Genomic DNA, 20,414 nt, shown 5'->3' with positions numbered 1-20,414 from the left:
GGCCCCGCGGGGGTCCCCGCACGGCCCCGGTGCCGGAAATGGCGCGTAAAGGCCGCGCGCCGCGGGCGCTCTCGCGAGAGCGAGGGAGGCGGGGTCAGGCGGCCGCAGGGCGAGAGGACACGGGCAAGATGGCGCTGGCTGCGGCGGCTCTGCGGCACCTGGCGCTGGGCGCCCGCCTCGCTCCGCACGGCCGCAGCGCCGCGCCCCCGCTCCAGCGGCTCCAGCAGCGCAGGGGCCTCCGCCTCTCCGCGCCCGCCGCCATACAGGTAGCGGGGAGGGCTGCCCGCGGAGAGGGGCTCGCGCCCCTCAGGGAAGGGTCCGGCCCCGGGGCGGGCGGGCGGTGAGGTGACCTCGCCCGCGGGCTGAGGTGACTCCCGGCGTGTGGGGAATGTGTCCCCGCCCAGCCCGCCTACCGCTGTCTCGCAGGTGACGGTGCGGGACGCGCTGAACCAGGCGCTGGATGAGGAGCTGGAGCGGGACGAGCGCGTCTTCCTGCTGGGCGAGGAGGTGGCACAGTACGATGGTGCTTACAAGGTACGTGGGAGCCGTTAGCGGCCCGGGAAAGGGCCTCAGTCGGGCCCTGACTCCTTTCTCCTGCCCTGCAGATCTCCAGGGGTCTCTGGAAGAAGTACGGCGACAAAAGGGTGATCGACACCCCGATATCCGAGGTAAGGCTGCCCTGTCTCCTACCCTGGTGATCCCTCCATCATCTTAAGCTCCCTGATCCTTACCCCTTGGTTTCCTTCTCTTTCAGATGGGCTTTGCAGGAATTGCTGTCGGTGCTGCTATGGTTTGTACATTTGCATTTCTCTACTTCTGGTTTTAAAAATTAAACTGTTTTTATGTAAAAACATGCTAATACATTTCAGTATATTTTACAGGCAGGGTTGAGACCAGTGTGTGAGTTCATGACATTCAACTTCTCCATGCAAGCAATTGATCAGGTTATCAACTCTGCTGCCAAGACCTGTTACATGTCTGCGGGATCCATTGCTGTTCCCATCGTCTTCCGAGGCCCCAACGGAGCATCAGCTGGCGTTGCAGCCCAGCATTCCCAGTGCTTTGCAGCCTGGTACGGGCACTGCCCCGGCCTCAAAGTTGTCAGTCCTTGGAGCGCAGAAGATGCCAAAGGGCTGCTGAAGGCATCAATACGGGATGATAATCCAGGTGAGCACAAGCAGGTCATGGCAATACCTGGCACTCAATCCTAAGGAATGTCTGTTTTCACCACAAAAACAAAGATTGGTTAAACCCTAAAGCACTCAAGGTTGATTTACTGCTGTTTTAGGGTACTTAAAAAGACACAGAGGGCTTTATGCTTTCCCTAACAGTCCCCTGCCATGCTAACAGCAGGCCGATTTTTGTGCTGCTGATGGTACACAGTTTTAGTGCTAGTTGGTATCAACCAGGAAATCTGGAAGCATTTGTAAATCTATCATAAAGGGATTAAAAAAATGAAGATGAGTTAGAAGGAGGTCTTGTATATATAGCGCCTATGTAACTCAATTTTACAGATCATGAAATTCAAATGATAAATTCAGAATGTCATTAGTTAAGAGCAGGGAAGCCTTTGTCTTTATTTTTCACAAACAGTAATTAAAAATGTGAGACCTTTCTAAAACTAGCAATTGTACTGTCGTGTACCAAAAGTAAAATACCTGACCTCATTTCAGAGTAGCTGTGGAAAGTTTTTTAAATAATTCATTATTGAAGTAAAGACTTAGATTTACTTTTTTTTTTTTTAATTGCTTCTGCAAACATAGTCCTCACTTCCTTGTTGCCTGGATGGGTTTATGGTCTTGAGCTGCTGCAGGACCATTAATGGTCAGTGCAGGCCTGTGCCTGCAGATGTACACATTAATCCAAGTATGTTTCCTTCTAGTTGTGATGCTGGAAAATGAATTACTGTATGGTGTTCCCTTTGAAATGTCTGAACAGGCACAGTCAAAGGAATTTGTTATTCCCATTGGAAAAGCTAAAATAGAAAGGCAAGGTAAGCTGAGAATACATTTGTTTCCTTATTAATTGACGTGCTTGGGGACTTGTCTTAACCTCTCGGCTGTTCAGGGTGCTGCTATCACTGGGCACAGAAAAGTATTTCAAATGTTAAGTGTTCAAATGTTCTTTTATCTAGTAGTGTGGTTTCATGTTCTGTTGTCCTTACAAGGAAATATCACCTGATTGTCCATATCTCAGCTAAAACTATACCCTTCTAAAGGATTCCATAAAGGATTTGTTCTGTAGTATAGAAATTGGGTAGGTAATGGCTGAAACAGTTTTTTCCACACCAAAGTATGTAATTTAGGTCAAAAATGCAAAAAGAGAGTACTGTAGTGTTCCAGCCCACTTGTTCATAATTTACCTCTGAATTATGTAAATGTTTGAAAAGGATAATCTGAAAACTATATTAAATACCTCTTCAGTTCCCTGAATTCAAGGGTAAAGTTTGTGTCTTAATGTGGTCCTTCCTCTGTTCATACTATGTCTGGGTTCAGTATTTCAAACAAACCTATGAACCTTAAATTTGCAAGTGAATCCTAATGCTACCTTGAAAGGAGCTTGAGGTCTAGAAAAAAGCTTTAAATCTTAAAGAGGTTTTTTCTAACACTTGTTTCTGTTCTAGGAACTCATGTTACATTAGTGTCACACTCAAGACCTGTTGGCCATTGTATGGAAGCAGCTGCTGTACTTTCTAAAGAAGGTGTAGAGTGTGAGGTGAGTGGGATTTGGGTTCCTTTCTCTTCCCCTGAACTGGGGGAAAAAAGTTCTTGTTCAGGTTCTGCAAAACTTCAGTGTATTAAGTACAAGGGTCTTAATACTTCTAAGTACCTTAACAGCATGTGCCTTTCACATTTCCGAATCAAAAATTTTAGTGAGTCTTGTCTTTAGAGTCAGAACAGCTGAAAGTGCTGAAGGGCCCTGTACCCAAACAGTTACAGGCTCAGATCACACCAAGGCTCACACTCTCCCTTTTTCCCCCAGGTTATAAACCTGCGAACCATTCGACCAATGGACATTGAAACGGTGGAAGCCAGCGTGGTCAAGACAAACCATCTGGTAACTGTAGAAGGAGGTTGGCCCCAGTTTGGAGTAGGAGCTGAAATCTGTGCCAGGATCATGGAAGGTACCGAGTTTCACAGTACATTGTTCTCATTCCCTACTCTAAATCCTGATTATTCTTGATGAAGCCAGGCAGAGGCAGAGTGAGAGGTTACATCAGACGAGCTGGAGCTGTCTTGCTCTAGGGATTTTCACAGGGTGGATGAACAAACCCCAGAGTGCATGAACACAAGCCAGAACACCACTCTGGAATATTAGAGCTACAGGAACAAAATTGTTTAAATAGAGTAAGATTAAGAAATTGAATTAAGGCAAAACTGTAGTACTTGGCAACCTGACACTGTTTTCTGTTTCAGGACCTGCCTTTAACTACTTGGATGCTCCAGCTGTGCGTGTCACTGGTGCCGATGTCCCCATGCCTTACGCAAAAATCTTAGAGGATAACTGCATACCTCAAGTGAAGGATATAGTATTTGCAGTGAAAAAAGCTTTGAATATATAAGTTGTAAATACATGTTTTAAAGTCCTGCTTTACAAGGCATTATTGGTGTTGGGCACGTTGTATGCATAATTTCTGTTGTATAAGCTCCATGAACTTTTGTACAGTGGGGAAAGTATAGTGACGTCCCAAAATATTTATATGGGGTTACCCCCAAAGCCACACTTCATACATGCAACAATGTGGTAATGCTTGTTTGTTCAACAGTACAGTTGGGTTAGTGCTACTGTTTGTGGAGAAATGCTGTTCTAAATTCAGAGCAAGGAAAAAATCCTCTGGTTTTGCTTGGCTGGTAAGTACCAGAGGAGCTGTGTTGAACTTGCTGTAGCAGTGATTGAGTACAGAGCTGCAGAGAGTAAGAGCAGGCCCTGAATGCTGTATGGCTGTAGGAGCCCATGGTTGCAAGGCTCATTAAAAAGGAATGATCAGGCTGATCAGATGAAGCCCAACCTGTCAGTGCAGCAATTCAGTGCAGCTCTGAGCAGAGGCTGTGGCAGCCCACGGGCTGGGTTAAGAGAAGGTGGCTGGTTTGAAGAGCACTCTGCACATGCAGAAAGGCTTCTGTACAAGAGCTGAAATAAAAATTGTGAGTCTTTCCAGTATGTGATGGGAAACACTACCTAATTTTTCTTTACTAGCTGCCACATAACAGTGATAAAAAATATGTGCTCAGATGCTTTGCTTTTACTGTTCAAATTTTTTCTGGTTTCATTTTTTTTAACTCTTTGCCTGGGCTGACAACAGCAGACTCCAGCTATAGTTCTTGCAGTGCAAAATGAGTTAGTTTATTCAGCTGCACTGAGCCTAAGCAGCAGTGTGTGGATTGTGTGTGAAGAGCTGGGAAGCAGTCAGAGCAGCCTTTTGGAGATCACTGCCTCCCAGGGAGCTCTGCCAGGCTTCCCTCGGCAGCTTCTGGTACACAGGGAAAGTTGCCCTGAGGAGCCTGTGCAGTGGGGCCTGCTCTGCACCTCAGGTGAACAGGGGGAGAGGAAGTATCTTTCAATCAGCAGACAAAAGAGCTTGGGTCCTGTTTCTGAAGAGCCAGGAGTATTTTCCAGGGTATTTCCTTTAGCAGAGGTGCTGTTCGGTTCTTGGGAAGTCTGGCTTGGAGGTTCAGTCCCAGCTGAACATACCCACCACACACTGCTGAAGGAATTCCATTAACATTTTAATAAAAATGACTGAATATCACAGGTTACATGAAACTTTTTACAGACATTCTCTGCATAGTAACAAACACTGATGTACTTGAATTTTAAAAAATGGATTATCTATAATCCTTTAAAGTGCAATTTCTTTAAGGTTTTAAATCAAAAAGGATCTTTCAATAAAGTTTAAATGATAGAATTAGCTTGAAGTAACTTCGCATTTAATTAAATCAACAATAACATCCCAGTGCCCTATTACGTCCCACTTCAGCTGCTTCCTCATTTAAAAACACTTGCCCCTAGAGTTGCAGGTAGGATGTCCATTTAAACAAGCTTAATGAGACAGCATTTTAACTCCACCAGCAAAGATGATGGGAATAAGATATAATTCTCCTGTTCCCTCACCTGTGCAGTATGCTTTAAGAGTTGGATTATGTAAAACAGACTTGCTGACTCCATGCAGCAAGACTTAAGATGAGTTACAAGTGCATGAAGAGAGTTGAAAAATTGAGCAGACTAAAACTACATTCCTGTAATTTGAAAAAAGGGGTGGGATGGAGCTAGGAAAAATGCATTAATTCGCCATCATCATGGTCATTCCTATTTTCAGATTTTTTTTATTCAGCTATATAGAAGTTGCTGTACCCCTGAAACTTTAGCTAGAGAACACAGGTTCTTGCAGCCAAGTAAAGACCGGAGTACTTAGCCCAGCACAGCAAAGCAATTCAGGCAGGGCAGTGCTGCTACTCGAGGAAAGCTGGAACCGGGGAGCATGGAGCTGCAGCTGCTCTGAGCTGGTGGGTCAGTTGCTGCACAGGAGGGGGAGAGGGAATTGAATCCTGGAGTGACCAGTGGCCTCAGCTGATCCTGGGAGCACTGTAGTCACACGTCTGTGTTTTCTTCAGAGTTCCTTTCTGAAAGTTTTGAATGGAGCTGAGCAAGGCTCCTCGGCTTGCGTCGGGCTGCGACGTCGGCACCTCTGTGCTCGGGGCAGGAGCTGCTGGTGGCAGGGGTGGTGCTGGGGGTATGGACGATGCTCCTGTGAGGTTGGGGAGAGAAGATGGAGTTTGATTATGCTGGGGATGTCCTGCCACAGAGGACTGTGGCTGCTTGGCTGGACTTGGTCAGTCCTGCACTAGTCACGTCATCCCTTGAATGCCAGTGGAGTGTGAAGAACAGAACAGATGGAAAATGCCAAAGTGATCAAATCCCTCTATCTGCAGGCAAGTTGTGACATCTGAGATACCTCTGAAATGAAGCCTGAAGGGCCTCAGGACTCAGATGCAAAACATGACTCACATGTGATCTTGTACCAAGGAAAACAGAGATCACTTAACAGAACTTCCCAGATTCAGCTTCTCCTATTTGGCCCTAGGGAGGCAGTTTGCTCTTTGGGACATGAACAGTAACAAAGACTGGAAGCAAATTTTACTACCTGTTCTTACTTATGTAACTCACTTTACATTCTTATGAATGAAGGACCACATCACTTGTATTTGTGATGACCATTTTGCTCGGTCAGATTATACTTCCTTTTAAAAGTACTAACTGCAGATAGAGTTTTCTGGAATTGTTTTACAATTCCACAGTTCCATTTGACTTTCTCCAAACATGTTGTAACAAATGGTTGTTTTGACAGACTGAATGAATCACAACACTGTCACACACACCTCCAGCCTGCCTCTCCTGTTCCCACCAGCGACCTTTGTACTCTGTCCCTTGCTCTCTACGCCAGCCACATCCACTTTGTGCTTTTCATCCTGCTTCAAGCCTCTATGTCCTGACTCCCTGGGAAGCCAGAGCCCACAGTGGAACATGCAGTTGGTCCAGCAGTGAGGGCCTGCATGGAGGTGTTTCCTGGCAGTTCAGATCCAGGCAAGTGGCCTCATTTGCCCCAGGCGCTCTTCCAAGCACCCTGATCTTGTGCAGTTCTGCTGCTGCACATTGCACCATCATTGCTACACAAGTAAAATAATGGGCCTATATTGTCTCATATTCTGGAAGGAGTAGGGGCATAATGATTCATATCTTGGAACTACTCAGCAGTGAATGTCAATTCCATCATCTAGATCATGAGTTATGCCACAGGAAGACTAAAGAGACAAATGGCACCTATTAACACTTGCTTCCAGTAGCTTTGACCGACAAAGAGGAATATACTGCTAAGTGGCAAGAACTGTGATACTGGGCAAGGTAAAACAACATTAAGGTAACCAAAAGACTGTTGTTCCTGAAGGAGAACTGCTTGTTAGAAGTGAGCAAATATCAAGCAATTAAGCAACATTATGCCACTCAGACTCAAAGGGGATTTGATGAAGGATAAAGCTCAACTACAGAAAAAAAGCAGACAAAAGTTCTCTGTGCTCCATTTGCCTCTCAATTCCTCACCAACAGTTGTTTTTAGACTAACAAGTAACAGTAAAAACAGAACTGCTGTGATTAAAACAAGCAGTTATACTAGATGAAAGACATAATTCAAAACTCCCTCATTTTCTATTTGTGCCAGTCTTTGAAGAACGACTTTTCCCATATGGGAGCAAGCTCAAAATGCAGAGTATTCACACAAAGCATCCAATTTTGCCAGTGTACATTAATAAGTGCTGTGATTGTAGCACTTCCAGCTCTTCAGGAGAAATTATCATTGGCATGAAAGCCGCCTGTGAAAACAAAGCATGGAAGTCCATATTGAGCTCATCTTTACTCTCTTCCCTTCCAGAGGAAATACTCAAGTCCTAATAGAAATACCAGAGATCAACTGAAACAATTTAACTTGCCTGTTGCATGTGGATCAACTGCTTTCTGAAGTAACCAAAACTTTACAGGATGGCAGCACAAACTGAAACAAATTGCATATTGGGGCCGCCTAACTTTTCCAAATCTGCTTTTTACACTTGCCAAAGATGTGCATCAAGTTACTATTAGAAATACTGAAAAAACATTCCCAGCATTAGAGTGTCCTGTGTCTCTTGTAGATGGACTGTCAGGAAAGAAAAACTTGGCATTTGGCCAAAGGAAGAACAAGACCAAGATCAGTCCAAGTATCCATTTAGTGGTTGAAGTGGTCAGAGCAGGACGCTGTAGGACTGGTGCACCAACCTACGCCCAAACAGATAAGGTGAACTGCTGTAAAAGCACTGAGAGCAGCTAATCACAAAAGAAATGGCTTCAAAGAGATGCAAGTGCAGAGAACAAAGACAAGAATTTTGTCTGGAATTGCAAGGTGAGGCTGAAAGAGACTATGCAAGTAGTTGTACAAGATGCAATAGGGAATGACCACGAAAGCAGTGGCCAGGGAATACAAATATGATGGTAACACATGCAGTGAAGGAAGGCACATGTTTGACACACTGAGAGCAAAAAAACCACAAAATGCTTGGATCACTCAGTATTATTAGGCCAAGATTCCATGTGTTATCTTGAAATTTTGATCTGGTTATTTTACAAGACTAGAAAAGACAGGGAAGTAGGGGCATAGATCACCTTTCTTCCTGGAAAATTGTTAAATTCCTCAGGACTCACTATTACTGAAATTGAGCTGCTGACAACATCATGTACTTAAACTCTTAGAAAACATAACACAGAATTACACCCTTACACTTGAGCTCCACCTTAAGACATAAATACACACAGGGTTCAGAATGGTATTTGACTAGCCGCGAACACATTACATGTTGAACCTGTTAATTAAGAGCATGATTCAAAAATCTTCATTCATTTCAGTTAGGTAATCAAAACCAAGCTGTCCTTCCCTTCTTGACACAAGTGATGCAAAAGAAATCTTAGTTCAAACACACGTATTCATATACATTTACATCTACAGATGAAATTGTTCTGCCCTACAGTGAAATATTTTCCTGTATTTATTAGAAAAAACATTTGAGACAAGTGCTCAGCTATCACAAGACACTTCCAATACATATGTTGAAAGATGTTGCCTGCAAACACACATTTTATTCATTCATGCATTTGTAAGAATAAAACACTCAAACAAGAACTTACCAAGGGTTTTTACAGGGACATTTTTGTTAAAAGAGTGTGTTAAAAGGAATAGGAAGTAAATCAGATGCTGTAAACTTGATGCCTGAATTGAAACAAAAACTTAATTATGAATATAAAGTGACAGCAATTGTGCAAACAGCATTAAAAACTTGGCTGAGAATGGGATGCAAACAAAGAAAATAATTTTAGTGATAGTTTTTAAAGATGCTGTATTTCATTAAAGTAATCCGTAAGAACATTCAAATTTTTTTTCTTCTATTCCCTCCCAATACTAAGCAACTTCAAGATTTGCATCCAACTTTCCCATTCAGAAACAGAGCATCTTTAAAGAGATAAATCAGCATTAGCTTACTTTTCCGAAAATTCACGTTCAAAATGATGCATGCTCTATTGAAGACAGCAGAGAAAGAGAGGACACAATCAATCATCCAGTTCTCGTGTCAAAGGAAAACAGATACTGTTAGCTGAAAAGTTAGTATAGAAGTCAATACATTCTTACTCACTGACAAATATGAGGACAGCAGACTGACTATTTCATATTACATTTACAATACTTCATCCAATTCTGAAAAATGAACCACAATTTTCCATGCTCTAAGCACTATTATACTTGATCAACAAATACAACATACATGCTTTCAGTTGCACATGCCATAATTCAAGCTTTACAGGATTAAAGTGCATTTAGAGAGATTTAGCAAAAAATCTGCAGGAAGATTAGCCACAGAAGACAAAATCCATTCAGTTCAAGAAACACTTCCTGCTGTATTAACACCTGAATTCACACTTATGGGTCAGAGACACTCAGGAAAAGCACTTCCCAAAGCATTCCAACTGTTTTACAGAAAGGTGAGGGGCAGGAAAGATGCACCATATGGGTGCCAATGAAACATATGTCATACTGAAGGATTCAGAATAACTGGCACAGAAAAAAATTGTTAAGTACAACTCTTTCACTATTCCTGCAGGAAAGCCCAGAGAAGCGAAAGTGACACTCTCCAAATTTTTCTCTGTTGAAAGAGATCTTGCTGTATGTTACTGGCTCATTTCAGTGAAATTTTAAATAACCCATACCACGCTGTTCTGCATCCCTTCTGATCCTAGCCACAAAGAAAATGAACAGGTTTTCACAGAAGCAAAGAATTGTGGAGAAAAAAAAGAACCGCACCAGGAGAATGTCAGAAACACACGATGTTACATTGGAGTCACTTGCATGATTTAACAATCGTTATTTAGCCAAGTACCTGCAACACCACCAGCCCAAAACATTCTCACCAATGAGAACAGCCCATGAGAGCCAACGTTTCCAGAAGGTACCGTTCCCCTCAGAGCAGGCCATGCTCTCAGTCCTACAGCCGCAGCTGCCATTAGACAGCAGAAGCCAACCATCATTTTATTCCTTAGTCTGTTTTCCATCGACTCTCCCAAGCACTCTGCTGCAAGCCAAGCCTCACAAGGCCTTTGTTCAGAGACAAAGCACCTCTCAACATGTGAGAAACCCCAGGGGATGTCAGCCTGGAGCCCGTTCCCCCTTGGTCAGTGTCTCTCACTCTTCACATACCTACACTCTACATGACTAGTTACAGGCCAGGACGAGAGCAAGAGCTTCTCTTGAGGGCACTTTTCCTCATCAGCCTTAGTTTTGCCATGGTATTGTATCAGCAGGATGCTCTGAGGTGCCACAGTTCTAACACAGCCATACCAAACCAGACAGACAGACTGAAAGCCTCAATGCCTTTTTGAGAATCATCTTCCCACACTGGCACCCATAAGCAATTTTGGTATAGAGGTAAATATCTTTAGTAAGTACAAGGAAACCAGAAGAGAGAAATGCACGCTACAGATGCATCACTTGCCACAAATAAAGTCCTACCATGTGTGTCTTTCCTCAAGGCAGTAATAGCATGCTTGCTTAGAACAGCTAAAGCTATAACACTGCTGGTGAAAAAAAATCTAGTTTTCTCTTAGAATTAATATCTGAAATTTCTTCTATGAATTCTACTCACAAAAGCATTCCTGAAAATGTGACACTTGGCTTTACACCTCATAAACAGCATCCAAGCCATCAGCTCATTAACACACTTCCCAATGTGAGGACAGGTAGGGCCACAAGCACCATTCAGACAGGGCTGATCACCACAAGTCATCAGGAGCACACTGGCACAAGATGACCAACAAACACACTGTGACAATATGGTTTGAACTGAGACAAGTTTTGAGCACAAACCTGAGCTATTTTGATCCCCATCTGCACATAAACCTGCATCCCATGCTTAAAACTTGAAAAAGCTTTCAACCAAGTTCCAACAAGTCCAAGTCAAAACATAACTAAATGGTAGTTTTATTGGAAAAAAAAATGCTTTCTAAACATCTGTCCATTTTGGAGGCACGTTTCAGCTACTTCCTTATTAAAGCCCACAGAACTGGCAGCAAATCCTCCAACTCAGAGTCAGTGTATCCAGAGAACAGCACTGTTATGTGCAACACAGTCATTATCCTGCTTAGGCTAACTGGGAGAAGTTACTTCCTACAATACACACTTCTCATGCCCTCAACTTGAAGGAGAAATTACTAATTTGAATTTCAGCATGACTGATTTGAATTACATCACACAGACTGCAGTGTCTTTTGAAAGACTATCCACAGCAAACACAAATTTGATTGCATTGCTTTAATTAATGAGCTGTGCTGGGTAGAAAGTTCCTGGGACTAGAAATCCTATGGCAAGAGTCACCATAAAAAACAGCAATTTCATGAGCTGCTTCCTCTCTAGAAATGTACTCTGTTAACATCTTTTGTTATCAATATTTGCCAGTGCTCCTCTTCCAGCCTTTCAGACTGAAGCACATCCACTACTGCTCAATATCCAGATTTGTAATTTAACTTTCAGAGCATTTCTATTGCCCACTCAAGCAGATTCTTCACCACTTCCCACCCCTGTCTTAAACATTAGCAAAAGTCTCTGCACAGCCACCCAGCAAACTGAAAAACAGAACTGGCCAAAAATAATAAAGGTATTATTTTTAACTCCAATCAATCTTGTTTCTAAACTTGTTTCTACCAACTCTACTGGGTTATCAATGGGCTGTAGCAGAACTGGGGAGATTTATGAAGCTTAAGCCACTGAATTTGTCACACCCAAAATTCCTGAAAATACATCACAGCAGTACAGGAATAAAGAGACAATACAAAGAAACAAGGGATGAACACGCAGTATTTCAGAGTCAACAGACCATTAACACCAGAAGAAATGCATACTGCAACATGAGGCCCAAAAAATGCCTGGAAAGTAGCAGTGTGGGTAGGCCTGGAGTAATACAGACTTCACGGCAAGCATGTACACTCTGGGTAAATCACATCATGTATATCTCAAGAAAGGTTATTAAATGAAAAAGAAAACAATAAAAAGGTTCTCTATGACCCTCAAAAGAGAGCACATGCCCACACTCAGGCTGCCACAAGGTAACTGTCATCTCCATGTTCCATCCTTGAAAACCATCATCCCTTAATCATCCTTGGGAATAACATCCACCACTGAGGGGCAGAGGGGAATAAAAAAAACAATATAAAAAAGATAAATACTGTAATGATTCTTGAACTTACCTGCTGTGGAGGGCGGAGTGGGGGATGATGGAGATGTTAAAGGGGAACTCGCCCCAGAGCCTGCTAAATAAAACAACAGTCAAGTAACTACAGCTGTGACATTGCAGTTCAACACAGACAAGACAGATTGTTGGAAGCAGGCCAACTTTATTGACTGAAGATCCAATCCTGTTTCCTCATCTTTTGTGGAAGATTCCCATTCACAGTAACAGTGCCTTTACAGTACAGAATATCAGAGAAGCCCTAGACACATAGGAAATGCACTCAGTATTTCTCAATGGGAAACATTTCTTTTTTGTTGCTTAGGCTGTTGGATTTCAGCATACAAATTCTGTTTTCCTTAAGAGTTGTGCCAATGCATGGATGGCACTCCATCTCTCCTAAGAGATGATTTTCAGTCAATTGCTGTACTCCACAACAAGCTTCTTTTGGACACATTTAGCCAAGCAAATCAACTCTGGTAATCTGTTCCCTAGTACCAACCATGCCTTTTAACTAAACGAAGACCTGTCAAAGGCTCTTGTTTCAGACTTTGGCACTGAAGCAGCAATTAAACAGACAATTTTCTCATTCATTGTAACACCTTACTATGGAATATTGACCACCAGAGAGTCTCCCTGAAGACTGCATTATTTAATGGCCGCAGTAATGGATGTTGTTGTTATTCAACTCCAGTATCAAACAGAATGACGAGTCTGGTAATTTTTTTTGACGAATGGGGCACAGAAGAAAGGAGACATTACTTTAAATTAGGCAGCTGAAAATATAACATCAACAATATTTTTAAGCCCTCAATTTATCTATTATTAAATACCCAAAGCACTGGTATCAGACTTTGGTAGTCAAATATTAATATGTAAAGTGTTGGCAATCCTAAATCTTTCCAGACAGAAAATGACAGTAATAACAAAAAAACTGACATAGCTGTGTAGAAGCAAATTCTTCTCTCTGTAGTTACCTGAGTTATTTGAGTTGCTGTATTTGGCTGAGTGTTCTTCCCCACTTTCATTGGCAGAGCGTTTTGACTTCTTTAAAAGGGAGCAGACAGAAAGGAACAGAAGATAGGAATGAATAATCACTTTCAATGGTAAGGATTGAACTGACACAGATTTGTAACAGCCATCCACTGTATCACACAATGTTCTTCAATGCTCAGCATCCCTCTCCCCACACCCAGCACACACTGACGTGATTACAAGAGCACCAAGGCTGTTCTGTGCTCAAATATCTTTAGCCAGGCACCAGGGAACTCCAGCGCCCTCTGACCACAAGGGAAAGGCAGAAAACTCATCCCCCCCCACCCCAGAAAGGAAGAGCAACACAGACAGTTCCACAGGAGCAGAGTAAAACAGGCTCCAACACCTCCCCAGGGAGAAGGACAGAGCAGAGCAGCTCATCTGGGTACCAGCTGTTAACTAAGACTGGTTTCATACAGCAACCTCAAACAGGCTGCACCAATATGCAAGTCAGCTACCACTGTAACTTAAACATTTTAGTAAATCTACTCCTTAGCTAAAGAAGTGAAAACAACCAGGAAGTAGTGCAGAAAACACAGGAAAGAGTAGAGTCATGTACCTATGGCTAAAGCTGTGCATGGTAAACATTTAAAAAATGTTTCCCACATCTTTTTCTGTGGGAAAAACCTATTTAAAGATGGCTTACTTTTCGTGCCAAGATCTTCCTTTTCTTTTTTTCTTCTTCAGAGCCATGATGAGATTGAGCTCTTGTCAGCCTTCTGTGCTGGTGAATCTTTAAAATTAAGGAAAAAATAGAAGAAGACCATATTAAGATCTTAAATGTTTGAAAACAACATGTTTGGGGTACAAGAAAACACTGTAGTCACTTTGCATGTTTGGATTTCCTTTTTTTAGTTTTTATCTTTACTGTTTCTGGTAGAGGATGAAGGCTCATACTGAAGTTAAAATTATCCTCTAACTTGGGAGCCACTACCTGTGAAGCTGCACCACTTAAAACAGTGAAATGCCATACAGCCAACAGCTGTTATAGAACTCCTCATATTGCATTTTTGGGAAAGCAAATCTGTTGATGAAAGACTTTATTACTCAAAATCACTTTTGAGTAAAAACTCACTTTCTGCATGTAAAAGTGGTAAGAGGAAATGAAATGTCTGTTGGAAATAAAGAAATGCAGACATTACCAATTTCTGTTCTTCTGTTAATCGCTTTTCTATGCATTCCTTGGAGATTTTCAATGCCTCTTTTAGCTTAGTAGGAATCTAACACAGAATGGGGAACAAAATCATAGCACAAAATGTGATAAAGGAAAACACAACTTCACTGATCAAAACTCACCATTCATCTAATCACATTTCTCATCTAAAGCCCCAATATGTGACACTGTTCCTTTAGTGAAGCAGAAAAGACGACTCCAGATGCATGTTTTTCTACTCCAAATCTAGCTACAGATCAGCAGGGACAAAGAAACACCAAACCCTGGGAAGGGATACTCGAAAGGCAAGGACTGATAACTACTTTGAGACTCCAGTCACATCTCCAAACTTCCATGAGGCTGACAACACAAGACACAGGGCACATACCCTCCAGGAGAAGTGCCCGGGGCAGCTCCCCAGTGGGACCAGACATGGCTCCTGAAATGCCCCAGTGCTGGAGCTGGCAGCAAGGTGCTGATGGTCTTATGTAGCAAAATCAGCTTCCACAGGCCTTTGCAATGTGTTTCCTCTCACTGCAAGGGACCCACAGGACTCAGTCTCTCTGCCCAGACAGAGTATCACCATCAGTTACACAAATGGGCTCCAGTTCAGCAGCTGCTCTTGAACACTCCTGGACCACATCGTGCCCTCCTCTAAGGGGTGGCACAATGTTCTCAGGTATAATTTGGCAAAGGAATCCAAACACTGATGGCAATAGCCATAGAGGCAAATAAAGCCAGCTCTCCTCAACCCCCTCTGTCAATTAATATGTAGCTACCCACATCCTGGCACTTCCACAAACATCAGCAAATCAGTGGTCAACTCTACCTTAAACTGTGGTTTCTCGGAGTTTGTTAGCAGGACATCACTGAATAATCTGTGAGTTGGTAAAAAAAAGAAAAAAAGAGGACTATTATTCCCAAGAAACAGGCAAAACCATAACAAGAATACTATTGGTACTGTTCACTTAAACCCCTCTTTCTCCTTTTGCTTCTCTGTCCTCAACCCTTGGCCACAGGTTTCTACATATTGCTTTTTATTTTCTAAGCACTGCTGTAAAATTAGCAGCACCCAACCCTCAGAATGTAGCCACTACTTAAGGCAGAGAAAACTGGTTTGTGTGAGATATTTTGAAAGTGGATAGGATGGGTACAGTTATCAAAGGCAGAGGAGGGTCCCCCTCCAAAAAACAATACCTTTTCCTTAAAAGTATATGGACTCTTTATTTACAAAAAATTTCCAGGGACTTTATTTTAAATTTCACCTAAACAAAATCATTGCTCTTGTTAAAAAACATTCTCTTAGCACAACTCTTGTCTTAGAATTAACAAGGAACATGTGAAAGATCAAGTGAACTTAACATTTGAAAATATCTGCATTCTTGTCTGTCCTCTAGAAAAGACAACTAAAGCAAATATTGTAATATTTTTGCTCTCCCCTCTATGGTGTCAGCAGAAACAGCATAAATGATTAATCCTTTTCCATCCAAAACAAAGACACTAGAGGGCAATAGTAGTCTGAAAATAAACTGGTTAGTCCATTCCAAGATACTTTGTCCTGGAGAACATACTAGAAAACTGTCACAGAGAGACCTCAATCCTGGTTCTAAGATAAATATTTCTGAGTTGTTGTTCCCTGTGGAAAACTATTACAAGCTTATACTAGAGAAAACAAATTCACATCTAGAATCAAGTTAATTAAGGAGAGTATTCAATGAAAAATTCAGAAATAAAGCAAATTTTAAAATACTTCCAAAAATCCATGGAAGTTCATCCTTGTTTACAGGACTTTCTGACCCTTTCAGATTACATGTTCTTATGGCTATAATAAATAGATATTTAAATTATGTTAATTGCTTTAAATTACATTAATTGCATTGCATATCTATGTAGAACACTTTTGTAAAGAGTATTGGTATAAAGGGAATGAAGTTTAATATCTTACATATCAAAAGCAGCTGGGCATAGATTGTTATTCGACATCTTTAAACACCTGTATATTTCTTTATTCACAGAGTTTTCCTATAGTATTTCTCCCCTGCTAACATTGTTCTCTCTACCTCCCACCTTTAAAAGCAGAGGAAGGGAGGAGAAGAAGGAATTGAAAGCTGCAGTGACTCTTCCCAACCAGGAAATTTGAACCTCAGAGCAGGCTCTAAATGCACTGCAATCTGTGCTGTGAGATCAGACCCAGATTTAGGTATGGACAATCTGCCACTTAGAAGACCCCAACTACAGCATCCCACATTAAGAAATAATAAAAGAACCTCCCAGCAGAACTGTGGTTCCATGCTCAGCATGCTGGTGACACGTCACAGCACGGGGACGGCAATTTCCCTGGAATGCTATGCCCTAACTGCAGGCAGGGTGGGTACTGCAGACAGGTGTGGTCCCCACTCAGTGACACACTGACAGTGCTCCCTTTCTGCACCCTGGCCTTGCCCCATGCTTGCCCTCACCCTTTCACTGCATACTGGGAAGGCAGCCTGTAAGGAAATGTATTCTGTCTATGCTTCAGAGAATCCCTAAGCAAGCCCTGCAAGAAACCAGACAGAACTTCCATACTACATTTCATACCCAGAGCAGGTCTAAATGTCACTGCTGAGCAAAGTAAGAGATCTATTTCACCAGTCCTAAGTAAACTGATAGCAAAATCTACTGAAGTAGGTCTGAAGGGGACATGCAAAAAGACTCCTTATTCTAAATCCTTTAAACCAGTCTGTACATGATCTCAATCATGCTTGCATTATTTTAATGGTTGGATTAATTTAAACCATGCTAAATAAAGTGCATACATAACAGCTCCAACACACCAAGAGCCAAAGAAATGTTAAATGCACATATTAACAATGGATGGGTTCTATGAAGCCTATCAAGCTCCACTTGAGACACATCCCTCAGAAAAAGGAGCAAACCTTTCTAAAGGGGAACAAGAGCAGAAAGTTTCTTCCTCCTAAAATAATTTAAAACGTTGCTATGAATATAAAACAAGTCAAACAGGACTTACGGCATCTGTAAGAGCCGTGAGACAGCTGGCATCCCATTCTTCAGAGCTTCACAAGTCAGAATGGACTCCAACACTGACACTACCAAAGAAAGAATAAGAATGAACACATTTTTGCACAGCAGGATAGCAAATGATTTAGAATGAACGTCTGGCACTGCTGTGTGATGCTCCCCTAAGTATTGCATCAACCAAGCAGTGATGAAGTTCTGTGGCATGTGGTTTTTATTATAGCATTACTATTACACATAGAAGCTTTTCAAGAATGTTAGACATGAGGCAAGGGAATCCAGGCATCTCATTACTTGCTAAACACTGCTTTATCACTCAGCTAAAAAGGTTTTATTCATACACTACATATATTTCATGAAGAACACATTTTCTATTTGACCAAATTACTAATTCTTCCTGGTCATGATGCCTTGAGGTAAAACCTAAGGCATCAGTCACAGGGTGCAAAGATCTCAGGCTGCTATTTCACAGCACTTCAGCATAGGTAAAGTCTAAGAATGTATCCAGGCAGCTGTGACTGAGATATTCTGCACTGCATACTAACCAACAAACACTGATGGAGCAGGGGGGAAGCTCTCCACTGGAATCGTGTCTGGGGGTCTTCCATAGGTCATTTCATACAGTAAGTGTCCAAAGCAATGAACATCAACACCCTCTAAAGTCTGTGGGGGAACAAAAAAGTAAAACCACAACTTGTTAGTTTTTCTCAACTGGTTAGACCAGTGATCTTGCATGTTAAGATAGAAAAGAGGAACCATTAAGGCAGCTCCTAACCACAACCATTTCCCTGCATAACTGTAGCTCAGATGAAATCTTCACACCACAAACTAAAGCAGCCTCTGTTGTCTTTCTGTACATGATGGTAAAAATGGGAGAGCAGTGTAGTTCTGTAAAAATGTGTGAAGTAGTAAACTCTTCACACAGCAGTTTAGAAATTCATACACCAACATAAACCCCAACCAAGCACATTTTCCTAGCTAAGTCGAACAGCAAAGAATGAGATTCACAAAATGACCAGCTGTCACTTTACAAGGAAGTAGATAAAAAGATGGGAAAAAATGCATACCAAACTTAGAAGAGTCTCTTTTGCTCCTCCTTAGGCATGTGCAAGCTGTACATACATGCAAAGCTCCCAGACAGCATATTTCCAAGATTTCTGAATCATGTTTAAACAGAAGAGGCTCCTCTTACTTGAAGAGGCTTTGATGGCACTAACAGATTTGGACTAACCATGAACTTGTGATTGTTTCTTTGACAACACAGTAGAACTTGTTTAGCAAGGCCAGCAAGCAGCTATCTCGTGATGCTGCATAGAATTTATTACAATGAGGTCCTAAAGGCAGGGCAAGATGTTGCTGCAACAGGGCAAATTTGTTTTCATGTTTTTGCAGTAAGATAAATATTTTGCTTTGCAAGCCTGCAGTCAAACAGACACCCCTCAAACAAATAAAAATAACCTTTCAATAGCTACAGATCTGCAAGCATCTGATCAATTTTCACAGTATCTACCGAAGACAAGGCTGAATACTGCTCCCAGCTAAGCACAAGTAAATAGCTGTGCTCACTGTACAGATATACAAGTGAAACTGTAGTAGACAATATGCACATTCTGACAAAATACAGACCAGGGTGCAAAGAGATTTTAAACCAACTGCACTTTACCTCTATTTGTGCTGGCACTGTTGTCATAAAAACACTCACCTGCACTCCCCCTCTACCTGCTTACCTTTGGCCTCAGCCTCTCTCCAGTGTGCTGCAACAAAACTGCTGTGCAGCCAGACAGTGGTTTGGAGGAAGCAGAAAAGGGATTTGATGAAGAAAAGCTCAGATTAAAAAAAGGGGGCTTGAGAGAAGTTTTTTCATTCTAGTCAGTTCTCCAGAAACAAAGGTGGAGAATAAAGATTTGCATAAGAGTCGGATGAATTCCTTGTCTGAACCTTACATTAATTTTCCGAAACTGTGAAAAGTATGATCGATAAAATGATGGAAGTCCCAACAAGGAATTTTCTAGATCCAGTAACTTGCAGGTATCCCCATCCAGCATCACATTGGCAGAGTGAAGATGGCCATAAGGAAATCCTTTCTCATGCAAGAATTTTAATACCTGAAAAAAAAAAAGCAATAGAGAAGCACTATCACAAGATGCTCTGATGATCTCAAGATCATAAGATCATCAACTTAAATGCTCCAATACTAAAGCAGACACATAATAAACGAGGCTCCCATTGGAATGCTCACTCAACCTGATCTTCTATCTACATCCTCTTTGGCTGACTATTCATTCCCATATCACTGGTAGCACTTTTCACAAAACAAATATTTGATGCTGATCCTCAAAGCAGGCTTATGGACACCTCCCAAAGAGATCTGGAAACTAAAATTTAAAATTCTACTGAATATGATCGTTTGATTAAAAAAAAAATTTTAAAACACACTAACAACCATGAATTTATGGCACATGTTCTGCAGGCTATGAGTTACTTCTTTCCCTTTTTACACAAGGAACAGACTATATTATCACCTCTCTCCCATTTAAGCTCCACTGCATTTTTTTGGGGGGTCATAAATGGTCTCACACATATATATCTAAATTCAACTGAGCAGATTATCTCAATTTACATTTAGCTTTGAAGTCTGCTGCTGAAATAAAGCTTGTCTGCTCAAAAGTTTGTCCACTTTTTGTAGTTAGACCAGTTGGCCTCCAAAACAATAAAGCAAAAAAGCTGGTAAATAAAGCAAAACAAAAAATGTACCTCTAATATTTGCCTTCCATATGTTTTTATTTGCTGAAGTTCAAGACCTTGAATTTTTTTAGGATTGCAGTACTTCTTCAGGAATGGATCTTTTGGCTTTGCCTTTAAAAGAAACACACATATCAAGTATCATGCCCAGAAAAGTCAGTATTTGTTTTAGTTTGCTT

At 41.7% G+C, this 20,414-nt stretch overlaps 2 protein-coding genes across 16 annotated transcripts in view; one reads left to right on the top strand and one right to left on the bottom strand.

The window, feature by feature from the left end:
* The window catches only part of PXK (PX domain containing serine/threonine kinase like), a 54,879-nt gene that overhangs the window by 14,556 nt on the left and 19,909 nt on the right, over window positions 1-20,414 (bottom strand). For 3 of the 15 annotated variants that reach the window (XR_005602937.1, XR_005602938.1, XR_005602939.1), the window contains exons 9-17: window positions 20,248-20,349; window positions 19,437-19,598; window positions 18,039-18,156; window positions 17,486-17,564; window positions 15,308-15,356; window positions 14,468-14,545; window positions 13,972-14,058; window positions 13,268-13,337; window positions 12,310-12,372 (exon numbers count right to left, since the gene is read on the bottom strand). Coding sequence is in view for 11 of the 15 variants with exons in the window: in XM_039558685.1 (XP_039414619.1) it covers window positions 5,565-5,746; window positions 12,310-12,372; window positions 13,268-13,337; window positions 13,972-14,058; window positions 14,468-14,545; window positions 15,308-15,356; window positions 17,486-17,564; window positions 18,039-18,156; window positions 19,437-19,598; window positions 20,248-20,349 (990 nt within the window). In the remaining 4 variants the exon portion in view is untranslated. Of the gene's footprint in view, window positions 1-4,714; window positions 5,747-8,706; window positions 8,789-8,898; window positions 9,141-12,309; window positions 12,373-13,267; window positions 13,338-13,971; window positions 14,059-14,467; window positions 14,546-15,307; window positions 15,357-17,485; window positions 17,565-18,038; window positions 18,157-19,436; window positions 19,599-20,247; window positions 20,350-20,414 lie in introns of those variants that run through there. The other 12 variants (XM_039558685.1, XM_010390162.4, XM_039558687.1 and 9 more) reach the window with 11 other exon arrangements.
* Window positions 24-4,909, top strand: PDHB (pyruvate dehydrogenase E1 subunit beta). The gene is made up of 9 exons (XM_039558695.1): window positions 24-266; window positions 427-534; window positions 606-668; window positions 755-790; window positions 882-1,167; window positions 1,883-1,993; window positions 2,624-2,715; window positions 2,983-3,124; window positions 3,417-4,909. The coding sequence occupies exons 1-9, from the start codon at window positions 39-41 to the stop codon at window positions 3,560-3,562; spliced, it is 1,212 nt and encodes a 403-aa protein (XP_039414629.1). The 5' UTR covers window positions 24-38; the 3' UTR covers window positions 3,563-4,909.

Source organism: Corvus cornix, chromosome 12, assembly GCF_000738735.6.
Source record: "Corvus cornix cornix isolate S_Up_H32 chromosome 12, ASM73873v5, whole genome shotgun sequence".
NCBI lineage: Eukaryota > Metazoa > Chordata > Aves > Passeriformes > Corvidae > Corvus > Corvus cornix.
Note: the sequence above shows the minus strand (reverse complement) of the source record. Positions and strands in the feature narration are given on the sequence as shown.

Bases quoted from the DNA above. Each gene is read 5' to 3' on its own strand.
- PDHB (XM_039558695.1), top strand. From the start codon at position 39: ATGGCGCGTAAAGGCCGCGCGCCGCGGGCGCTCTCGCGAGAGCGAGGG. The intron at 669-754 runs GTAAGGCTGCCC...CTTCTCTTTCAG, and splicing joins TCGACACCCCGATATCCGAG to ATGGGCTTTGCAGGAATTGC. The intron at 3,125-3,416 runs GTACCGAGTTTC...TTTCTGTTTCAG, and splicing joins CTGTGCCAGGATCATGGAAG to GACCTGCCTTTAACTACTTG.